Source organism: Gopherus evgoodei, chromosome 9 (assembly GCF_007399415.2).
Source record: "Gopherus evgoodei ecotype Sinaloan lineage chromosome 9, rGopEvg1_v1.p, whole genome shotgun sequence".
Lineage (NCBI taxonomy): Eukaryota > Metazoa > Chordata > Testudines > Testudinidae > Gopherus > Gopherus evgoodei.
Genome location: NC_044330.1, coordinates 16,545,717 through 16,565,185, shown reverse-complemented (window position 1 = coordinate 16,565,185; position 19,469 = coordinate 16,545,717). Strand labels below are relative to the sequence as shown.

General features: G+C 41.6%; 1 protein-coding gene across 1 annotated transcript in view; it reads right to left on the bottom strand.

Moving 5' to 3' along the window:
* TNIK (TRAF2 and NCK interacting kinase) overlaps positions 1-19,469 on the bottom strand; it is a 304,472-nt gene that overhangs the window by 24,839 nt on the left and 260,164 nt on the right. Inside the window, 7 exon segments of the mRNA XM_030575025.1 lie at positions 786-912; positions 4,695-4,879; positions 5,777-5,779; positions 11,152-11,175; positions 11,873-11,970; positions 14,128-14,291; positions 18,762-18,868. Coding sequence (XP_030430885.1) covers positions 786-912; positions 4,695-4,879; positions 5,777-5,779; positions 11,152-11,175; positions 11,873-11,970; positions 14,128-14,291; positions 18,762-18,868 — 708 coding nt within the window.

Genomic DNA, 19,469 nt, shown 5'->3' with positions numbered 1-19,469 from the left:
AATCATCCTTGTTTACATACTGCATTCCTCATCAGGATACCCACATGAGGATCAAGAATGGTGGAATAGAAGCCAAATAGAAATGAACTGGGGAGATTTGATGAATGTGGTGGACCAAGATTTCAAACTGGAAAGGCCAAAAATGTACCCAAAATATTCTGTGGGATGACCACAGCTTTAGTTCAGCAATTCCTTATAACCAGAAGTCAAGTTTATTGTGACCTCTGGAGACATGCCTGATGTCCAGCCAGGAGACTTCTCCCCTTTGCATTCCATCATCTTCATAAATGCAGTTATTGACATGATGTTCTAGGTTTTTTGGTCCTTCTTGTACAGGAGCCAAGATATTGCAATTAGAGTGCTCAGATAAGAAGTTATAATTACACTAAATCAATTGAATGTCTTTGGCAGATGGCTAAGTGGAGGTGGGGAGGGGTTGAAAAATGGTGAAGAGAAAGGGAAACTTTGGGCCAGATTCCAATCTCCAACAATGGTGTAAATTGAGAGCAACCCTTCTGGCTTGGATTTCCTCTGGTTTTACAGCAGAGTAAATTAGAGCAAATCCCATCCCATTCTTCTAGTATTACTATTCACTGCTGTTTGTCATTGTGAGAATCATTTGTTTGTCATATTTGTTTATACAATATAATTATATTACTGAGCCATTAATGAGCACAATTTAATCAATCATTTTCTGTTTAGAATATACAGTATAATTATTTTTCATGCTTACGAAGACAAAACCTCCTGAAAATGTTCCATAGAAACTCTTATCTCTGACTTACCTCCCTTACCATTAAAGTCCCTTCCCTTGAAATACTGCTAAATGTATCTGCATTGGATGTTTCTAGACCATGGGATGCCACCATTCCTAGGTTGTATGGCTCATTGCTTCCAGGAACTCCTGTTGGTCTAGTGGTAAAATGGAAAAAACATAAGTGTTGCAAATTTCTGTTATTAATGTAGAAAAATGTATTACTTCTTCTGCATCTCATTTCAAGATAGAATGCGACTGGGTGTACCACAAAGGACCTAAGGGTATGTCTACACGGCACACTAAGCCCTGGGACCCCATGAGCGGGGAGGGTCCCCAACCGCAAATGTCAACACAGTAATTTTTAGCCCTGCCGCCCAAATCCCACAAGCCCAAGCCAGCTGACCTGTGCCAGCCACAACAATTCTGGGGGTCTTTTATTCCACTGTAGACATACCCTGTGAGACCTGGGCTTGTGGACTCAGTGTTTCCAAGCCAGTGCTTGAGCATCCACACTGCATGGTAAACCTGAGTTTATGATTGCTAGACCCAGATCTCACAGCCATGCTAACATGTGCATACTGCACTATAAAGCCCTTCTGACTCAGGGTTGCAGCTTGACCTGCATCCACATTGTAAATGACCAGGCTTGCACTTGAGTCAAGGTGGGACTCGGACTCTGACTCATCCCCCTAGCTGGGTCCTAGGACTCAGGTCTTGAGCATTTGCTGATCTGGGTGAGACTGATTTTCTGTGAACAGAATGAGAACTTAGGCTCAAACCTGAGTCAGAGCCCAGGCTTAGTGTCTACACTGCATAATCTTATTACTATTTTGGCACTACGAGTAAGGATCAGGTTGTGGTGAATTTTCACTGCTTTCTCTTTATAGGGTGTCATTCATGTCTTGACTATTGTAATCTTGCTCATTCTATTCCTGTATGCATGTGCACCTGATTGTAAGAGCAAAGAAAATCTAACCATCTAGTTGGAGGCTAATGCAAAGAGTTTTATGACCAAGCAGTATAAATGCTATCTCCACAGAGAAAATCATTCAGTTTTTACAAATACAAGTAAAAGGGCAAAAGACAGAGGGTGGATTCTCTAGTCTGTTAAAGCCACTTTGCATCATGCAATTGGCATAAAGTGGCCAGAGATAGCCAGTGAAGAATTTGCCCTATGTAGAGGTGGAAGCAGAGAGGGCATGTCAGGGATATTCTAGAGACAGTGTGGTGGAGCAGAGCTCCACCATGCCTGATCCTCCACTGGCATAAGGTGCCTTACCTATTGTGTGAAATAGGAGTATATTGCATTCATGCTTTAAGCTGGTCCCCACGTAACATACTGTAGTGTGCATATATATATAAAGGGCTCCCCCTGCCTATATCTTTATGGTATTACAAAGTGCTCTCATGACTTGATTGGACAGCACCAAACCCTGCAAGCCACAAGTAGTGTTCTCCTGGTATCATCAAAACAAAAAAAGGGAAGTATGCTATAAATAGAGTGACAAGGTCTTATAGATATATTATAAAGAAAGCATGATCGTTTAAGATGTGGTTTAATACATATTTAACACATACCATTTCCCTCATGGTATGCATTAGAATTAGAGAGGTTGGACTTAGTTTGTCGCGGTGCTGAGTAAGTACAGATATGTCAAACCAGAAGTTGCATTTCATTCATCATCACATTCAATCCTGGAGTGCTCATGGCTTGATCCTGCATGGTGCTGAGTGCTGTTAATTCTTACTGATATAGTGGGGCCACACAAAAATTCAACTGAACTCAGAGGCCAACGGCAAACCAAGCAAGGATTAACCAGGTCTATCTATATTAAATAACATATCAACAGCTGTTTTGAAGTTGTTGATAAGTCCTGCATTGAGAATGCTTTCACTGGGTGTTTTCAATCAACACAAAGCAGTCTATTTTTAAATGCATTATTCAGATGCACACCTCCTTCTCAATGGCTACTATTGACAAACAGGCCACTTTGGGCAGCACCCATAAAAACGTGCATGCACCAATGCACGCGCAAAGTCCCACCTTTTGTCCACAGAACATTGCTTATGTCGTGTGTGTGTACCCGTTTGTGTCCAAGCACTGTAAGTGTGCCCGAATGTTTATTGGCACATGTGGTCATGATGTTTAGACTCTGGATCACATTCACAACTGGTATCAGCAGGTGCAAATGGAGTTACCCCATCTGTGAATTTGATGCTTTATCTGTAATTTGCCCTGTCATGTATATTGCAATCACTGTGGGAACATCTTCCCTGCAGTTAACTCATGCTCCTATTCAGGTGTTGCCCCTAACCTCCCTCCCAAGTTTGGCAGTGCTGTAAGCCTGGTTGAGTTGTGGGTTAGAGTTTGGGTGATACTTTCACTTGGGCTGGTAACTCACCCATTACGGATATAGGTTAAATCACTTAAGTGCTGATAGTCTCTAATACCTTCCCACAATTCCTCCTCTCATCCCGTATGCCCAGGGGAAACAAGTTTTCCCACAATTCATTGGGAAAGAATCAGAGTGGCTTATCTTACAGCAGCACATAAACCACGATATACACCCCCAGAAGTCCTGGCAACACACACAGCCTGAGTGAAGACACAGTAACTCAAGTGTGGCTTTGCAGTGTGGCTACTCATACCTGGGTTAGACTAATCTGGGTCCTGATCACTTGCATTAAGTCTGTAGCGAGGACATACCTTTTGGAGCTACAGGGAACATCCTGCGCTAATCTCATAACACTGCAATACCCAAGTACAACAAGTGACTTGCAAAGGGATCACAACCATAATGCTGTAGTACATGGATTTTAAGTCTGTAACTCCCCCCGTTTATTTCATTCTTTCCATGCCAGTGATGGTCTATGGTTAAGGCAGTGAACTGGGTCCCAGGAGAGCTGTGGTCTAATCCTGGCTCCACCACAGGATTCTTGTGTGACCTTGGACTGATCATTGAAGGCTAGATCCTTGGGTAGTTGAAATCAGCATAGCTCCACTGAAGTCAATTTATGCTAGCTGAAGATGTGGCCCTTCCTCTTTCTGTGCCTCAAATCCCCATTTGTTAAACAGGGTTCAAAATAGTTGGCTACCTCAGAGGCGATTGTGCAGATAAATTCATAAATTGTTGGGGCTCAGGGCCACAGAACAGCTGATAAAGATAGAATGAGAACTGAGGGAGTGCCAGGCCTCACAGGGGGCCCTCAAGCATTGTTCTGTTGTAGTTTTGGAAGATGACAAGCATGTACAGTTACTATAGCAACTACAGTAGGCCTGATCCGGCTTTCACTCAACTCAGTGGGAGTTTTGCTGCTGAGTTCAATGGGAGTAGGATCAGGCCCGTTAATTTAAGTGCAGTGCTGAGAATTTGATCTCTCCCAGTAAATAACTTTCCAATTGGGCTTATGAAATACTGATTTTCAGAGTCAATGAATCATCCAAAGTTGTGAGTGCGCTCCCGGACCACTCACTGAACTCAGAAAGATGGAATACTGGCACCACCACACCAGAAGCAATAGGAACAGGAAGGTCAGTGCAATATTACATGGTTCTCAAACTCTTCCACAATGCAGACCGCATCTTAGCAGAGAGTAGTGTCCTATGGTCCTCTCTCTTCTCATTCACGACTGCACTGTGGCAACTATAATGACTGCAATTGCCTACATGAAAAGTAAAATCAGTGAAGCATTGATGTATTTTTAACTTAAAATTCTTGGTGAAGAGCCTAGACAGTGAAGCGCATGGCAGCAAGAAGGAGGAGCTAGCCCATGTGACCTGCCAACTCTCCAAAGACTACCAGCAGGGGCCAGTGGACTGTCAGTGGCCCATGGACCAGTTTGGGAACTGTTGTGCATCAAGGTAAAATTATGATTTCCTGAGGAGAAAAACATTTTGCAATTTCACAGCCTTGCCCTTAAATAATTGGTCTCTTACATAAGTCTTGGGATGTCACTGACAGCCACTGTCCCATCGTGTGTTTCACTTTCACCATCCTCCTCTTCCTCTTCACTGCTTTCTGATTCCTCACTGGAGGAAGAGTAGTCAGTCACCTTTTTCAGAGGGCGATTGGTCTCTTCGATACGCAGTTCCCTCAACTCTTTGGCTAATGCAGTCAGGTCCTAAGGGGAGGCAAAAAAAATTAAAAGCCAACGTGAATTGTATTTAAAGCAAGAAAAGTGTCTCACATATCTCTTTGAAAGCCAAGGCTACAGCACGAGCAACACGAAATAGCATAACAGAATTATTACAAACATCAAACAAACATAAAACAATGTTTGTAACGTGTAGCATTTTTTAAACAAAATGAAACTGACTTTATGCTTGTTGAAAATCAATAGCCAACCTATTTTTTAATATGTTTGTATGTATATATGTGTGTGTGTGTACATATATAAACACATATGTATATACACGTCAAAATTATATTTGTTGAAAAGGTGATATTCAGTCACCATCATAGTAAACTGGAAAACAATGTTATTTCAAAGGGAGAGTGTTGCAGGAGAAATTCTCCAAACCTGTCTTCTTCTGAGCCTCTCAAAGACACATCATAATGGTATTTGCTCTGTTATAAATCTCATTGGAAAGAAAGCAATGGCCACATTTCCGACAGAATGGTGCAATCCCCAAGGCTCAATTATCAGTCTGAGCTGGCAGGAAGTTGCCAGGAAGCAGTGACACGGCATCAGAGTCAAACTGCTCAGCTCACTGCAGCACCAGGTTTGATGAAGTTTTTGAGTCATGGCTCTGAGTCAACCACAACAATTAAAAAAAAAGCCCTCGGCAGAAATAGCTTAAACTCTTTATGCAATACTATACCTCCTAGCCTGAAAATTAAGGAAAAGATGAAAAAGAAGTAGAAGTCATAAAAAAATAAAATAAATAAAAGAGTCATTTTTCAGTTTACCATGACTTTGATGAAACCTTAGACCTGACAGTTATATAAAATAGACAGTTACTTAAGTACAAGGGACATTGCAGGCACCGTGTAGAAAATAGACTTTTTATTATCTTACATGCTTTTATAGCAATGCAGGGGGAAGCAGTAGGGCAAAAAAAAAAGTATGAGAGCTCTAATTAGAATGGGTTAGAGTACTCTATTGCACAAAGCATGCACATGACAAACAACGCATTGCAATTGTCAGTCTTACCATTTCTCCCTATATTAGTGACCGATGTAGCCATCAATGCATTCGGTCAGAGATAAAGGATTAGGGAGAAAGAAACTCATTGAAAAATACTAAATTCCACAATTTTCTTATGGCCATATTCTCTCTCTACTGCATTCCACAAATTTCCAGTATACTGTTCCAGCAGAGTGACTAGGATAACAATATTAATTAAAATTGTACAGAGAGGTCTTAAAATTTACCCCTTGGCAGCAGAGGAAAAAAATACGAAAAACATGTATAATTGAGACTGAAAACTTAACTTATTTTTTAACAGAGAAACTGTAATATTTTGCAGAGCAAATTTTACTTTAGTTGTTTGTTATTCCTGGCTTAAGGACTTAATAAACTCTTTGGGCATTATTTGGATTAGAAACTCAAAATGAAGCCCTCACAGCGTTAAGTGAAATAAGTAATCATTCATCCCCAATTCCACACAGATCAACTAAAATGCTTTATTGACATTTAAATTTGCCCTAAAGTCAGACTTAACTGGTGCCTGTTGCAATGAGAAACCATCAGAAACTATCAATCATTTGAAGGGTAAAAAAACCCCAGCATGACTGTTTCACACTTCAGAGGCGATTTTTGTTAATATCATGGTTTTAGCTCAGTAGTCTTTATCTCAGTGCAATGACTTAATATGGGGACATCCCTACATGGTGCTCCCACTTACAGCCTGTTGACTAGCAGCTATAACTCCTTTGATTTACTCCCATGCAACGATACCAAATTCATTTGAGGTCAGTGTAACCAAGTTTAGATTTTGGCAGTTCCTATAGATACACTTCTGGTTTCTGCGGCAGTAAAACATCCACTTCTGCGAAGGGCTTTTTCCTCTCACCATTTTCTGTGCCTCGCCATCATTAAGCACATGCAACATGGCCACAGAAGAAACGTGAGAATCATTTTTTAGGTCAGTGTATTATTGACATACATCATCTCATCCACGCTTTGAGAAATAGATAAGAACATATTCCATATTAAAGAGCATGGTTAGGGGTTCATAACTGAAAATAGAGGGCCAGATTCTAAGCCCATTAAAGTCAATGAAAAGAGTCACTGAGTTCAGTGGGCTTTGACCAGGTCCCATAAATACCAGTAAAGTAAAATAAAATGAAAATTCAGGTTCTGTTTTACAGGAAATAATACCTTGCTTGTCTATAGTGCTCTCTCATGTATACATCTCCACGCACTTTTACAAAGGAGATGAGTCATTATCCCCATTTTAAAGATAGGAAAACTGAGGCACAGAGAGGGAAAGTGACTTGCCCAAGGTCACCCAGCAGGCTAGTGGCAGAGTTGGGAATAGAACCAAGGTCTCCTGAATTCCAGTCTAATGTTCTATCCATTAGGCAACACTGCTTCAGATATGCTACATTTCTCACAAAAACAAAATGTTGCCTGTTCCTTAAGAAAGGATCTTTATTATGACTAAAGAGAGAATATGATATTTAAGTGGTGACTGAAATATAGTCAAATCCATAATCATGATGACTAATTAAACAAACAGCTTCTATGGCTTACTTGTTTGGTTTTCCTAAACTGATGAAATAAGAGTAGATGAAGATTTGAACTATCTAAAGACGTTTTCAGTCTATAGTCAAAAACCTACTCATTTAGTAATCACTTTTCATCGAACTGGTTAGATTTCCCCAATATTTTTACAGCAGTATAAAAGAAAACTGCAACACAGCACCTCTTTTAAAGTTGTAATTCTCCCTACCATTTAGGACTAGCACCAATTATTTCCAAGTATCAAGAGACCAGATAAAAACTGGCCTCTATTTTCATACCTGCAATTTCCAAGCAAAGGTAACTGTGCATATTAAATTGCATCCACATTGTCTCTGCCCACAAACTGCAGCAACCAAGAGATTTAAATCTGAGCACAGAACTCTGATTTCTTAGGGCCATCCGACCATCCTTGAAGACACTGAACAGTAACTTATTCTATTATTAAATTAATCAGATTGCTCCCAGGGTAAGGTACAACCTCAAGTAATAGTGACAGAACCTAGTGCTTAGAAAACAAGCATGTAACATCGCTCAATGTTAGAAAAGTCTGGGAATGTTAAAATCCTTCAGCCAGACACAAAGAGTTGATTCACATAAATATATTATCAGTCTGCCATAGCCATCATCAACAGATAGTTAACAAGTATTGTTTAATACCAGCTTAATTAGTTTTTAATATCCAATTTTGAAATTGCAGTAGCAATAATACTCTCAGTGTCAGATAATACCATGAGATAATCAATATTTTCCAGTTTAGGCTCTGCCGTGGGGTGGTTAATTCTTTGATGCTCTCATTTTCTCTAGATAATCACTTTATAAGGTTTTACTGATTCATTGCCTCAGTCTTGGACCAATCCCTCTCCCCCACCCCATCCAACAACTAGAAAGGAAGTGTTCTTAGCACCAAATACATGTTTGAAATGTTATTACTGAAGGTGGCATAACATCTGAGATAGCACTATCAGGGCAGTTAAATTGCTCTTAATTGCAAAGAGTTCTTTAGATTTAATATTTTCTTGAAACAGGTCAGTTCAGTTTCCAGAATCACGAAGCTCATTTAGACCTCATTTTACATTAATGTTGCCCCTATCTGGATACTGATTGAAGTGTTTTCATTAGCAAGCTCTCTCCTTAAGCAAAATGCAGTGCTCTTGTTCAGTCTAAGAGAACTAACTAGCTGTTTTCTTTTTTATTTCTTCTACTTTTTATAGTTAATCATTTTAGAAAGGGGTCACTTACCACTGTACGTAGAAATGCAAGTTATCAGTGCAGTTAACAACAGAGGTTAGTGCATGTTCAAATATTTGTAAGACACATCATAAATACTAGATCAGAAATGTACTACTGACAATACAGTCTTTTCTGTGTACATATTTAAGACTTCAACATTGTTAGACGTACAAATCTGTTTTAATAATATTTACATATGGTAAGAAGCGTAAAATTCATATAACTTAATTTTTGTGTTTAAAAATATGAATGGGCAGTAAGACTGGCACTGCCAAGCCACAATCACTGTACCAACACTAGCTTTGAGCCTTCTAGATTCAACCCAGTTATCTGAATGCAATTGCACTGTGGTTACTGGTGAAGTGGTGGATAGGTTTGGAAGCCAACATAAAATCTGTTATTAAATATGAAGATAGACACAGCTCAGGTGAACCCAGATCTCATCAGCTATATTAGTGAAATCCACGTGCAGAATCTGGCAAGAAGCAGCCACCTTGGAAACCAGCTCTGAAAATTTGCTGCATTTGCCTGACAACATTGCGTAACTTTGGGCCCGATCCTGCTGGGTGCTGAGTGCCTTCAACTCCCATCAAAGTGAAGGAGAGTTGAATACACTTAGGCCCTCACAAGATAATTGCTCAGCAACATGGCAGGATTGGGCCTTTTATTAGCATTATTTAGTATAAATTCACTCCTGCTCTGATGTATTAACTAGAAATATTTTGTGGCATCATAATTACAACTGCATTAAGTGACATCTGCATGTCAAAAAAGGTGCTACCATGACTGTCCTAGCCGATGAGATTTCATTAGTCACAGGAGGGACAGTGACTATGCAGTCTTCAACCTATACTGCCCACTTATGTACTCTAACCTTATTCTGCATGCAGCTCCTCTAGGGAGTGCAAGAGAATATCCCAGAATCCACATCCATTAACTCCTTGCTCTTTTCATTCAGGCTGCCAACAAATTGTGGCAATGTTTGGTAAAGTCTTCATCACTCAGAATCAGACAGAGACAATCAAATCATTGCTTAGGGGCAAAGGACTCCATATTCCATGGTCACTTCTGAAATATCTGAACTCCATGCCTACTAACCGTTTTCTAAAGAAGTGCCAGGTTTTTTGGTCCTAAAATGAACCCAGGGGAGTTTACACTACCAATAAAATACAAATGGTTTTCCATTTAGCAAGTGTGTTTTAACACGTCACCACCAAATTCACATTATAAACATTGATTTTTTTTTAGCTTTGATATTTTTAAAACAAAAATATCTCCCCATGGGAGAAGAAAGGATACTAGGTTAGATGGACCATTGGTCTCAGCCAGTATGGCCATTCTTATGTTCTAAACTGAGGTTCTCTGAACTGCTATTAAAGGGTGAAACTCTGAGATCCTTACCCACATCGAGTAGCAGCTTTGCTCTGTTTACAGTCCCACTGAAATCAGTGGGGGTACCAGTAGAGTAAGGTACTACTCAGCATGAGCAAAGTCACTGGAATCTGGCTCTGTTTTCTCCCCTTAAGGGCTAATTTGGCACTTTGTCTATACTTGAGATTAGACCCAATGGCAGCCAATGGTATAGCTGCAATCGGTATAGCTGCGCTTGTGTAAACCCCACACATAGGCAAGAAAACCAGCGATTTGGTTTAGTTGTGCTTACCTGAAGCAGGGCAAGCTCAAGTAGTGTAAGTCTTTGCTTTCCTTGTCTGCACTTAGGGTTCTGCCATTCATCAGTGCAAACCCCAAGTATATTCAAGGCCTTAAAAGGTATAGGGTCAGATTCTTAGCTGGTGTAAATCAGCACAGCTCTGCTAACTACAATGCCAATTTGTACCAGCTGAGAATCTGGCTCATAATATTATAAGTTATTTCACCTGCGGTTAACCAGCTCCCTAAAGTTACCATGTGACAGCCAGAGCAATGCAATCTCAGAGCATCAGCCCTGACACACGCTGTCAAAAAGAATGATTGTTTTGGGACATGGCTTCATTTGAAAAGCGGGAAATTCTGCTCTTAGCTAAATTTGTGCTTCCCACTGAAACCAAAAGGGTCACATCGGGTGTAACAGAGCAGAATCTGGCCTTTGCTGCAAACCATTAAGACAGCCTTTGTCAGGGTAAGAAAGTTCCAGTCTCAGTTTATTCCCTATAAAATCCACAGAACACTGATAAAGTGATTTGTTCTGCTCATGAAGGTTCACAGTACAGCAGTTCTTGGTCTGGCCTTTGTGCAAGTGGTCTGCAAATGGATTTTGTGAAGCCAAATATACTGAGCAAAATGTATTAACAGATCAATCCCTCCCGCCCCCTTAGATTAGCTCACAGTTTCTAAATACCATCTTCCAGATCTGAAATCTGAACCATGCTAGCATTGCCACCTTTTTAAATGTCAGCAGAAAACATGGTTTGATATTAAGCTCTAACTAGTCAACCTTGCAAAGGCATGACCAACTAAGAAAATATATCACTAACCTCATCTATAGCTTTCTTATAGCTCTGGGAGTAAGGGAAGATTAATCAGCGTCAGAGGAAACAGATCGGGACGGGAAAAAGCCAGAGGAAGGGCAAGCAGGTTAGAAATAAAATTAGAATTGTTAGCGCAACGCTGTGAAGTGCAAAGAAAAACAACATCAACAAAACATTAATACACATTAAAAGAGAGAAACAGTGGAAATCCATTTGGTTATCGAGTTCAGCGCACTCTGCAGTTTTAAAATACAAACATCAGACATAACATTAAACCAGAGACTTTGGAAGGGTTTTTCATGGGCCTTTGCCAAAAAAGTAATAAAATAAAAGTGCACAGAAATTACTGCCAGTTTTTTCTTAAACTGGGGTGACTAGCAACGGCTGGGTACCAAGCCTTTGAATGCAGCACCACCGCTTCTGCAATGTTGGTCTAGAAATCACCCTACGATAACACAATGCCAAAGTGTGCTATATGCAAACTCTGGCCCCGGTCCATCAAAGCGTAAAATTAAGCTGTGCTGAAGTTCTTCTCTTGCCTGGGGCTGTTGTAAACCATGCAATCTCTATGCATTAATATATCCCATGGACTCTTGCTATATTGCAGATTTAGAGCCTTAAAACTGGCGATAGGACTGTGTCTGCCTCTTTCTATGGGTTCCAAGTCTGCATGATTGCTATTAATAAAAACATGGCAAATGCCACCGAGGCATAATTTAAGACTCACAGCAGGTCGGCTTGGTCGCGTCACATCCCTGCTGTCCTCCTGTTTCATCTTAGATAGCTCATGAGAGAGCACAGGGGACCCTTCAGGTCTGGCGTTTCCTGGGCAAAAACAAATCACTCTTGTTAGTGGGAGATCACAGACTTTCATCAGGCAGCAGAATATGCAGAATGACGTTGTGCACCTTTGCACAATGGCACCTCTGAGAAACCCAGTGGCTCCTTATTCATTTCAGGATCCAGTTCAAAATGATCCTCCATGGTTTTAAAAACACATAATCCAGTCACAGGTTCTCTGCCTCCCTGTCTGATCCCTCTGCTTGTCCAAGAAACAAACCATCAAACAGCACTCTGCACTTCTAGAGCCCCTTCTAGCTCACCTTGCTCACTGGTAAAGAGAGAGAAAGAGTGAGCAAGCTGCACCGTCCTGTGGTAGTGAGCCTGTAAAGAATGGAGACAGCCCATGGCAGGTCTCCTTTGGTGGTGACTTGTACCTTCTGGGATGCAGGGAGAGCGTGCGCGAGAGAGAACGAGTAGTACCTGTGCTCCTGAGCTCACAAACTGAGGTGGTCCCTGGCTCTTGCAGTACTCTTACATATGGGTCATGGACAGCCTGGCCCTGGGTGTTTTGCCCGAGGCCATAGAGTGACACTGGCAAAGTCAGAAAAGGTCCTCCCAGAGCCATGGTTTTATCATAACTCTATGTAGCCTAGCATTGTCACGCCAAACTATCTTGCCATGGTTTTCACCCCTGCAGCATCTGTTGCCTCTTGTTTGGAAAATCCTTTCTTGTTTCTCTCTACCTCATCTACCGCTTAACTGAAACCAGCTCAAATCCTCTCTCCCTCGGCCATCGCATTATTTAATTTGTAATTGTATTATGGGACTCTGTAAAGCCTGCTGCCATGCAGTTTATTTGAAATGGGCTCTCCATGATATAGCTCTATTGCATTGTCCTCTCTCAGTGTAGCAAGAGAATTTATAACTAAATCTAATCCCCATATATGGCACACTCAACATTCTTGTCCTTTTTCTATTAAAGAAACATTCACTCTGCAGAGCAGCTGTGCATATGATAAATTAGAATCACTGTGTTATCTGATATAGCAAGGAGGTTATTACTCATAGAATTCCTCATTAACTAAAAACCAAAAACAGAACAACTGCTGATAAATTACTTTTATTGACTACCTAGAGGAGCGATTATTTTAACAAGAGACATGCCAATTTACAGTCAAGGTGGGTGAGGTAATGTTTTTTCTTGGATCAACTTCTGTGGGTGAGACAGAGACAAGTTTTTCAGCTTACCCAGCTTACTCTTGTTCATACCCAAAAGAGCTAAGCTCGAAAGCTTGTCCCTCTCACCAACAGAAGTTTGTCCAATAAAAGATATTACCTCGCCCACCTTGTCTCTCTCATATCCTGGGACCAACATGGCTCCACAAATATTGCATAAACTTACAGTCAAGTCATAAAAAATTCAGAGCATGGGTGCAGCACTTGTTTTAATGTGCTTTAGTCTGTGGATTTATACTCCAGCACTGTGAGAGAAATATAGATAAACTGGCTGGATGTGCTTTGGCAACTGCTATTGCGATTAGATGGGGAAAAAGAAGAAGATCTTCAACAACTATAAGATGCCAGGAAACAAATCAGCCAGGAATGTAAACCCAGTGTAAACACGGTTCTGTTCTGAAAGACTTTTAAAAGAAATGGCTTAATTCACTTCCCTATGCCCTGGAATGCTCACTGCACACAAACGAAGTAAAACACCCCAAAAAAGCTGAATTTGGATTCGAGAAGAAAAAAGTGAATGAGGAATTCATTATATTTCACTGCCACAGAATTCCTACCTCTCTCTATAGGAGGATTTTGCAACTATATACATATAGAATATTGGACCAAAACTTGTAGTCACTTTGCCTGCAAAATGCTAAGATAATAAATAAATAAAGTTCTGTACAAACACAGCCCCTTTCAGCAGATGATCTGAAAGCACTGTGAAAAGGTGAGTAAGCATCATCTCCATGTTAGAAGGGAAGAAACTGAGGGTAGGAGCAGAACCTAATCTCAGGAAAAAAACAGTTGTCTAAAATCAGGTGCAACTCCATAGCTTCAGTGGATCTATTTAAAATCAGCTTTTCACAGACACATGAGATCAGATCAGATCTAGGGAGAGGTTAAGTGACTTGCCAAAGGAGTGGAGAAAGGCTGCAGGATCAGGGCCCAAAGAGCAGTTTAAAAAAGAAGTCATCTCACCTCTAACTCTATTACGTTCACTGGAGCCAGCTTGGGAACCAGGCTGGGATCCTTCCTGGGAACTAGGTTGGGAGCTGGGGGTGCTGGAACTGGAGGAGCTGCCACTACTGGTCCTCTGTAGGGGACTCTCAATGATGGGCTCAGTTCTCCTCAGGTCAGGGTTACTATTGCACATCAGAATGAAGGAAAACTGCAGTTAGATGGTGCAACTGTTCTGGAGAGTTGGGAGAAAGTCTTCATTCAGTTGGAAACAATATAACAGGTTAGTGTTATTAAAGCAGCAGGTCCTTTCAAAGTTGACGTGAGAGGATCAGATCTACCATGGTGACATGAAATACAAGATGACAAAACAACTGTGGTAGCTTTAGTACTGTATAATTCTGTGCATTTCAGAGCCTAAGAATTCTGGGTAAAATTTTCATTGAAGTGACTTTTCAAAAGTGCTTACATGACTCAAGAGCTTACATTCCATTGCAAGACAGTGAGGGCTTTTCTTCACTACCCGGGAGATCAACGCTGCTGCCATCGATGCAGCGGGTGCTGATACAGCGGATCTAGTGAAGATGTGCTAAACTGATGGCAGAGCGCTCTCCGATCGACTCCAGCACTCCAGTTCCCTGAGAAGATTAAGTTAAGTTGACCAGAGTGTGTCTCTCCTCAACGCAGCTCAGTGAAGACACCGCAGTAAGTCGACCTAAGCTACGTCGACTACAGCTACGTTATTCACGTAGCTGGAGTAGCGTAACTTAGCTCTACTTACCCCAGTAGTGAAGACAAGCCCTGGGACTTAGTCTGGTAAGACACTAATGATGCATCTGCACTAGGACAAAAGGTGTGGTCTTAACTTGAATTAGGTAATGTGGTAACTAACACGAGGTAAAATCCAACCGAAGACAAGGCAATTTGTACTTTTAATGAGCAGATCAAGGCTCTGCTCCCCCATAGTCTTTAACTCAACATGCTATCATGAATGAAAACTGACAACTGCTTTGTCTTCACTAGAATTTCACCTCGAGTTAGTTACCTTGCATTAGCTAACTCGAGTTGAGAACACACCGTTTTTTCCTAGTGAAGACAAGATCCAACTGACTTTAGGCATTTAGGTGCTTTTGCAAATTCCTCCCTCTATCACTAACTAGTAGTTTCCAGAAACTAAAAGACAACCAGTTGACACAGCAGCCAGGGCCAGATAGAGGGTTTTGCTGTGGTAGGCAAACTGGAATTGGTCATGTCCTCACAGCCCCAACAAACATTTTTTACTGGTTTTAGTATTTTGTTGCCCTAGGAAAAGCCAGGGATGGCAGAGCTAATCCTGATACCATCACCATTCAGTGCCACTGAAGTCAATGGGGCTATGCAAAATTTATACCAACTGGCCTTAACTACAAAAACCAAACAAAATCAAAAACTGCAATTTAAAAGTTATTTAATTTTAAATGGTTAAATATATTCTGTTTTAAAAAGTAGGTGCTTGCAGATTAGCTATTTTTCCATGATATCTATTCTGCTGCTAAAATTTGCAACGTGACTGCAAAGTATATTTGCTGTGCATCAACATTCCCAGATTTTCATGGTCTCATATCTCAGCCATTTCAAATTGCAAGAGGCTGAAACCTGACACATAAGTTGCCAACTTTATCATTTTTCTTCTTCTGTCTCACTCTTCCTTGTGAATATATGATGAGTTTTAAATAAAAAAAAAGTGGTTTTGATTTACAGACACAACCAACATTTCTCAGGGTTGGTTGACTCTTAAATGGCAACAGAAAATACGTTCATGCAGCATTGTACAATACCTTTTTACACAATATTTCTGCTAACTGATTTTATTATTCAAAGTCTTTCTATAAATGAATGGAAGCTCGTTATATGGAGTTCAAGCCAGACCCTGAGTACTGAGAACAACATGTGGCAATACTTCTCCATTATATAAAATGTAATCAGGAATCAAAGTCACTGCATAAGCAGTCTAAGATGTGTGTAACACGTGAGATATAAGTGATCTTGAATAATTTAGCCAGTGCTCAGAACAGCACAAATTGTATTTATTGTGCAAAGTCCCATTGCCATAAATGATTTCTTGGCAGGATCAGTTTTATTTGGACTTTGTTTTGATTGACTATTATGCAGAATTACTGTCCAGTGTACCTTGACTTTTCACAGGAAGTTATTAAGAAGATAACAGCAATATTAACATGCTTGTGAAGATTGATAGTAGCTTTCTGTGCATAGGGCTGCCAGGTGTCTGGTTTTCGACTGGAACGTCCAGTCGAAAAGGGATCCTGGTGGCTCCGGTCAGCATAGCTGACCAGACTGTTAAAAATCCAGTTGGTGGCTCAGCAGGGCTAAGGCAGGCTCCCTGCCTGCCGTGGCTCCGCGCCACTACCAGAAGTGTCAGCGTGCCCCCTCCTCCGGTTTCTAGGCACAGATGTGGAGCCCCCCGCCCCAACTGCCAGTTCTGGAGCTCCATTTGGCTGGGAACCATGGCCAATGGGAGCTGCGGGGGGTGGCACCTGCCCACGGGGCGGCATGCAGAGCCACCTGGAAGTGCTTCCATGTAGGAGCCAGAGGTGGGACATGCTGCTGCTTCTGGGAGCTGCTTGAGGTAAGCACCGCCCAAAGCCTGCACCCCCTCCAGCATCCCAACCCCCTGCCTAAGCCCAGAGCCCCCTCCTGCACCCCGAACTCCTCATTCTGGCTCCATCCCGGAGCTCGCACCCCCAGCTGGAGCCCTCACCTCCTCCCACATCCCAACCCCAAGCCAGCAAGTGAGTGAGGGTGGGGAAATGAGCAAGTGAGTGACAGAGGGGGGAATGGAGCTGCAGGGGTGGGGCCTCAGAGGAGGGGCGTAGCAGGGGCAGGTCAAGGGTGCTTGGTTTTGTGCGAGTAGAAAGTTGGTAACCCTATCATGGAAATGGCCTGTATAGGTTACAACAGAATAACAATTAAAATAATGTTCAATACAAAATTAGAGTTTATACAAAGCTGGAAGGAATCAAGAAAAGTAGTGAGGAATGAAAGGCCAAGAAGAGAAGATACAAAAATACTATTGCTGCATCGAATGGTTAAATTAATACACTTTTTGGTGTTATTGTAACTGCAGTCGAACAGTTGTGGAGCTCCACATTATGTGGTATAGCTGGTGTTGTCTTGGCTAAGATGTTATCTGGTTGATGAAACGTCTTTTAAAACTTTAGCAACAGACATATTTATCTATACCAACTGCGGTCAGGTTGTTGAGTCTGATAGAAAAACCGGACACCCTTACTTGAGTCAAACAGTCCAATGGTATCATCGTTATTCTAAGTGTTGGTTCTTCCTCATGTTGTGACTATGTATTAGAATATTCCTTGCTTCTAAAAAAATAACCTTTAGGGCACAGTTAACTAATAGTGAGAGATTCTGTTTTAGGAAACTGAGGATGATTTGGCCCTGGGTAAAGGAGGTGACTAAAAGCAAACTGTAATAGGGTTGGCCACCTTCTGAGCACTCCCTCAAGGTCAGAGGCGGCTCTGTGGCACCCTACCTTTCTTTTCCTTTCCAAGGGCCCTTAAAAACTCCATACGGTCTTTTTTCTGGCTACCACCACCTATGCCTGGGGCTGGTTTCATACCAGAAACAGTTCAAAAACGGTCCTCAGAGTCCCAAAATGAAGTCCATCACCACATCACAGGTTTATACTCAGCTTTGGCATCTTCTACCGTACTCAGAGCTTGTCTTCTGTCTCAGGCTGTTCCCCAAGAAGCTGCCACTCCCTGCCCTTCCTAGTGAGAGCTCAGCTTTCTGGCTCTGGCTTCCTGGCTCCAACCCTTCTCCCAGGCAGGGTCTCTGGCAGGAGCTTCCTGCTCTCTACAGCTCTTCTTTGCCACACCTTCTTCCTGCTTCCTGTTCCCCTCCGTCTCTTTACAGGGAACTTCTGTCTCTATCAACCCCCCATTGAGCCTATTGAAGAGGCTCAGGTGGGCTGGAGCACTCAGTGTGCAGCAGAAAGGAGCTGAGAAGAGCAAATCCTGCTTCCCCTAGAGTTATGGCAAAATTTCCAGTCAAGTCACTAGCAGTAGCTGAGAGTCCAGAGCATCTTCTGCATTCAGCTAGAAATCTTGCAAAGTCTAACAACATAGAAATGTCAACTCATTAGGATTTTGCACAGATAATATTAGGAGTCCCAGAGTCCAAATGTTCACAGCCTTTGGTGACACTGTACAATTCTAATTAATGCAAACCTCATACATCATCGAGCTATGGTGGAGATGCAAAGCGATTGCAGTTTATCAGCAAATCCATGTTAAAAGAGAGCAGAGAGTGCTTTAATGATTTTTTAAATTTTGACTAGATTGACAAGAAGACTAAAGACTGCATCCTAGGAGTTTTGCCATTGATTCCAATGGGGGCCAGTCTGGAGCCTAAAATAATTGGTTTGGTGTTTGTTTATTACGATCAGACTCTCTGCTTCCCCCAACAGCAGTACATAGATTGTGGTAATCCATCCACTGAATTCAGTGGGCATTGGCTGATGACCCAGTGTACCTGCTTCCTTTGTGAAACTCGCAAACCAGGGCACTAGGAAGAAAATTATAAAACTAAGAGACGGATTCATTAATATTTGTCTCCCTTTCCCACGTGGCCTTCTGTACCTTGCTCTGATGGGCTGTGATCCTAATCTAGCTCCCAACGCAGTACCATTCCCAGGGGAGTTTTTTCTAGCTAGTGCGGGAGATATGGACGTTGTTCGCTGAGGCACCTGAAAGAAAATTGAAAAAGAGTCAAAGCTATTAGGACTGTACAATTGAACTTGGATATTCTCTTCCTGCATTTGGGGGAAGATCAGGTTTCGGCAGGTTTTCTAGCTGGATATGTAATTACTTTTCCACGGAGAGATATGAAATATTTACAGCAGTTATAAAACACAAAGTTGTTGGCACGTACAAAGAATCATAGATGTCTGAGACAGGAAAGACCTGAAAAGTCATTTATTTTATCCCTCGTAGGGCAGGGCCATTTCTGACAGAACAGTCGCCTGAAGTCTAAAAAAAGGTAGGTGTTAATATCAAGCAGTGAGGTTTATATAAAACATAAGTATACACCAAATTTAACAAAAAACATTCAAAACAGAACAGTCCTAAAATCTGGACTAATCAGCAAGCTCAAATGTAGCAGCTTTTAGAGCTACTTGTTCAGGTAAAAATAAATTGCATTGCAATAATACCACAGAGGTAATGCCGCCTAGTGGTCAAAGACAAGGGATGGGAAGAAGGAAGGTCCCTGTGTGGAATCCAGGCTGAGCCATTCAACTACCTTGATCAAGTCACATGATTTTTTGGCCTCAGTAATTTCAGCTGTAC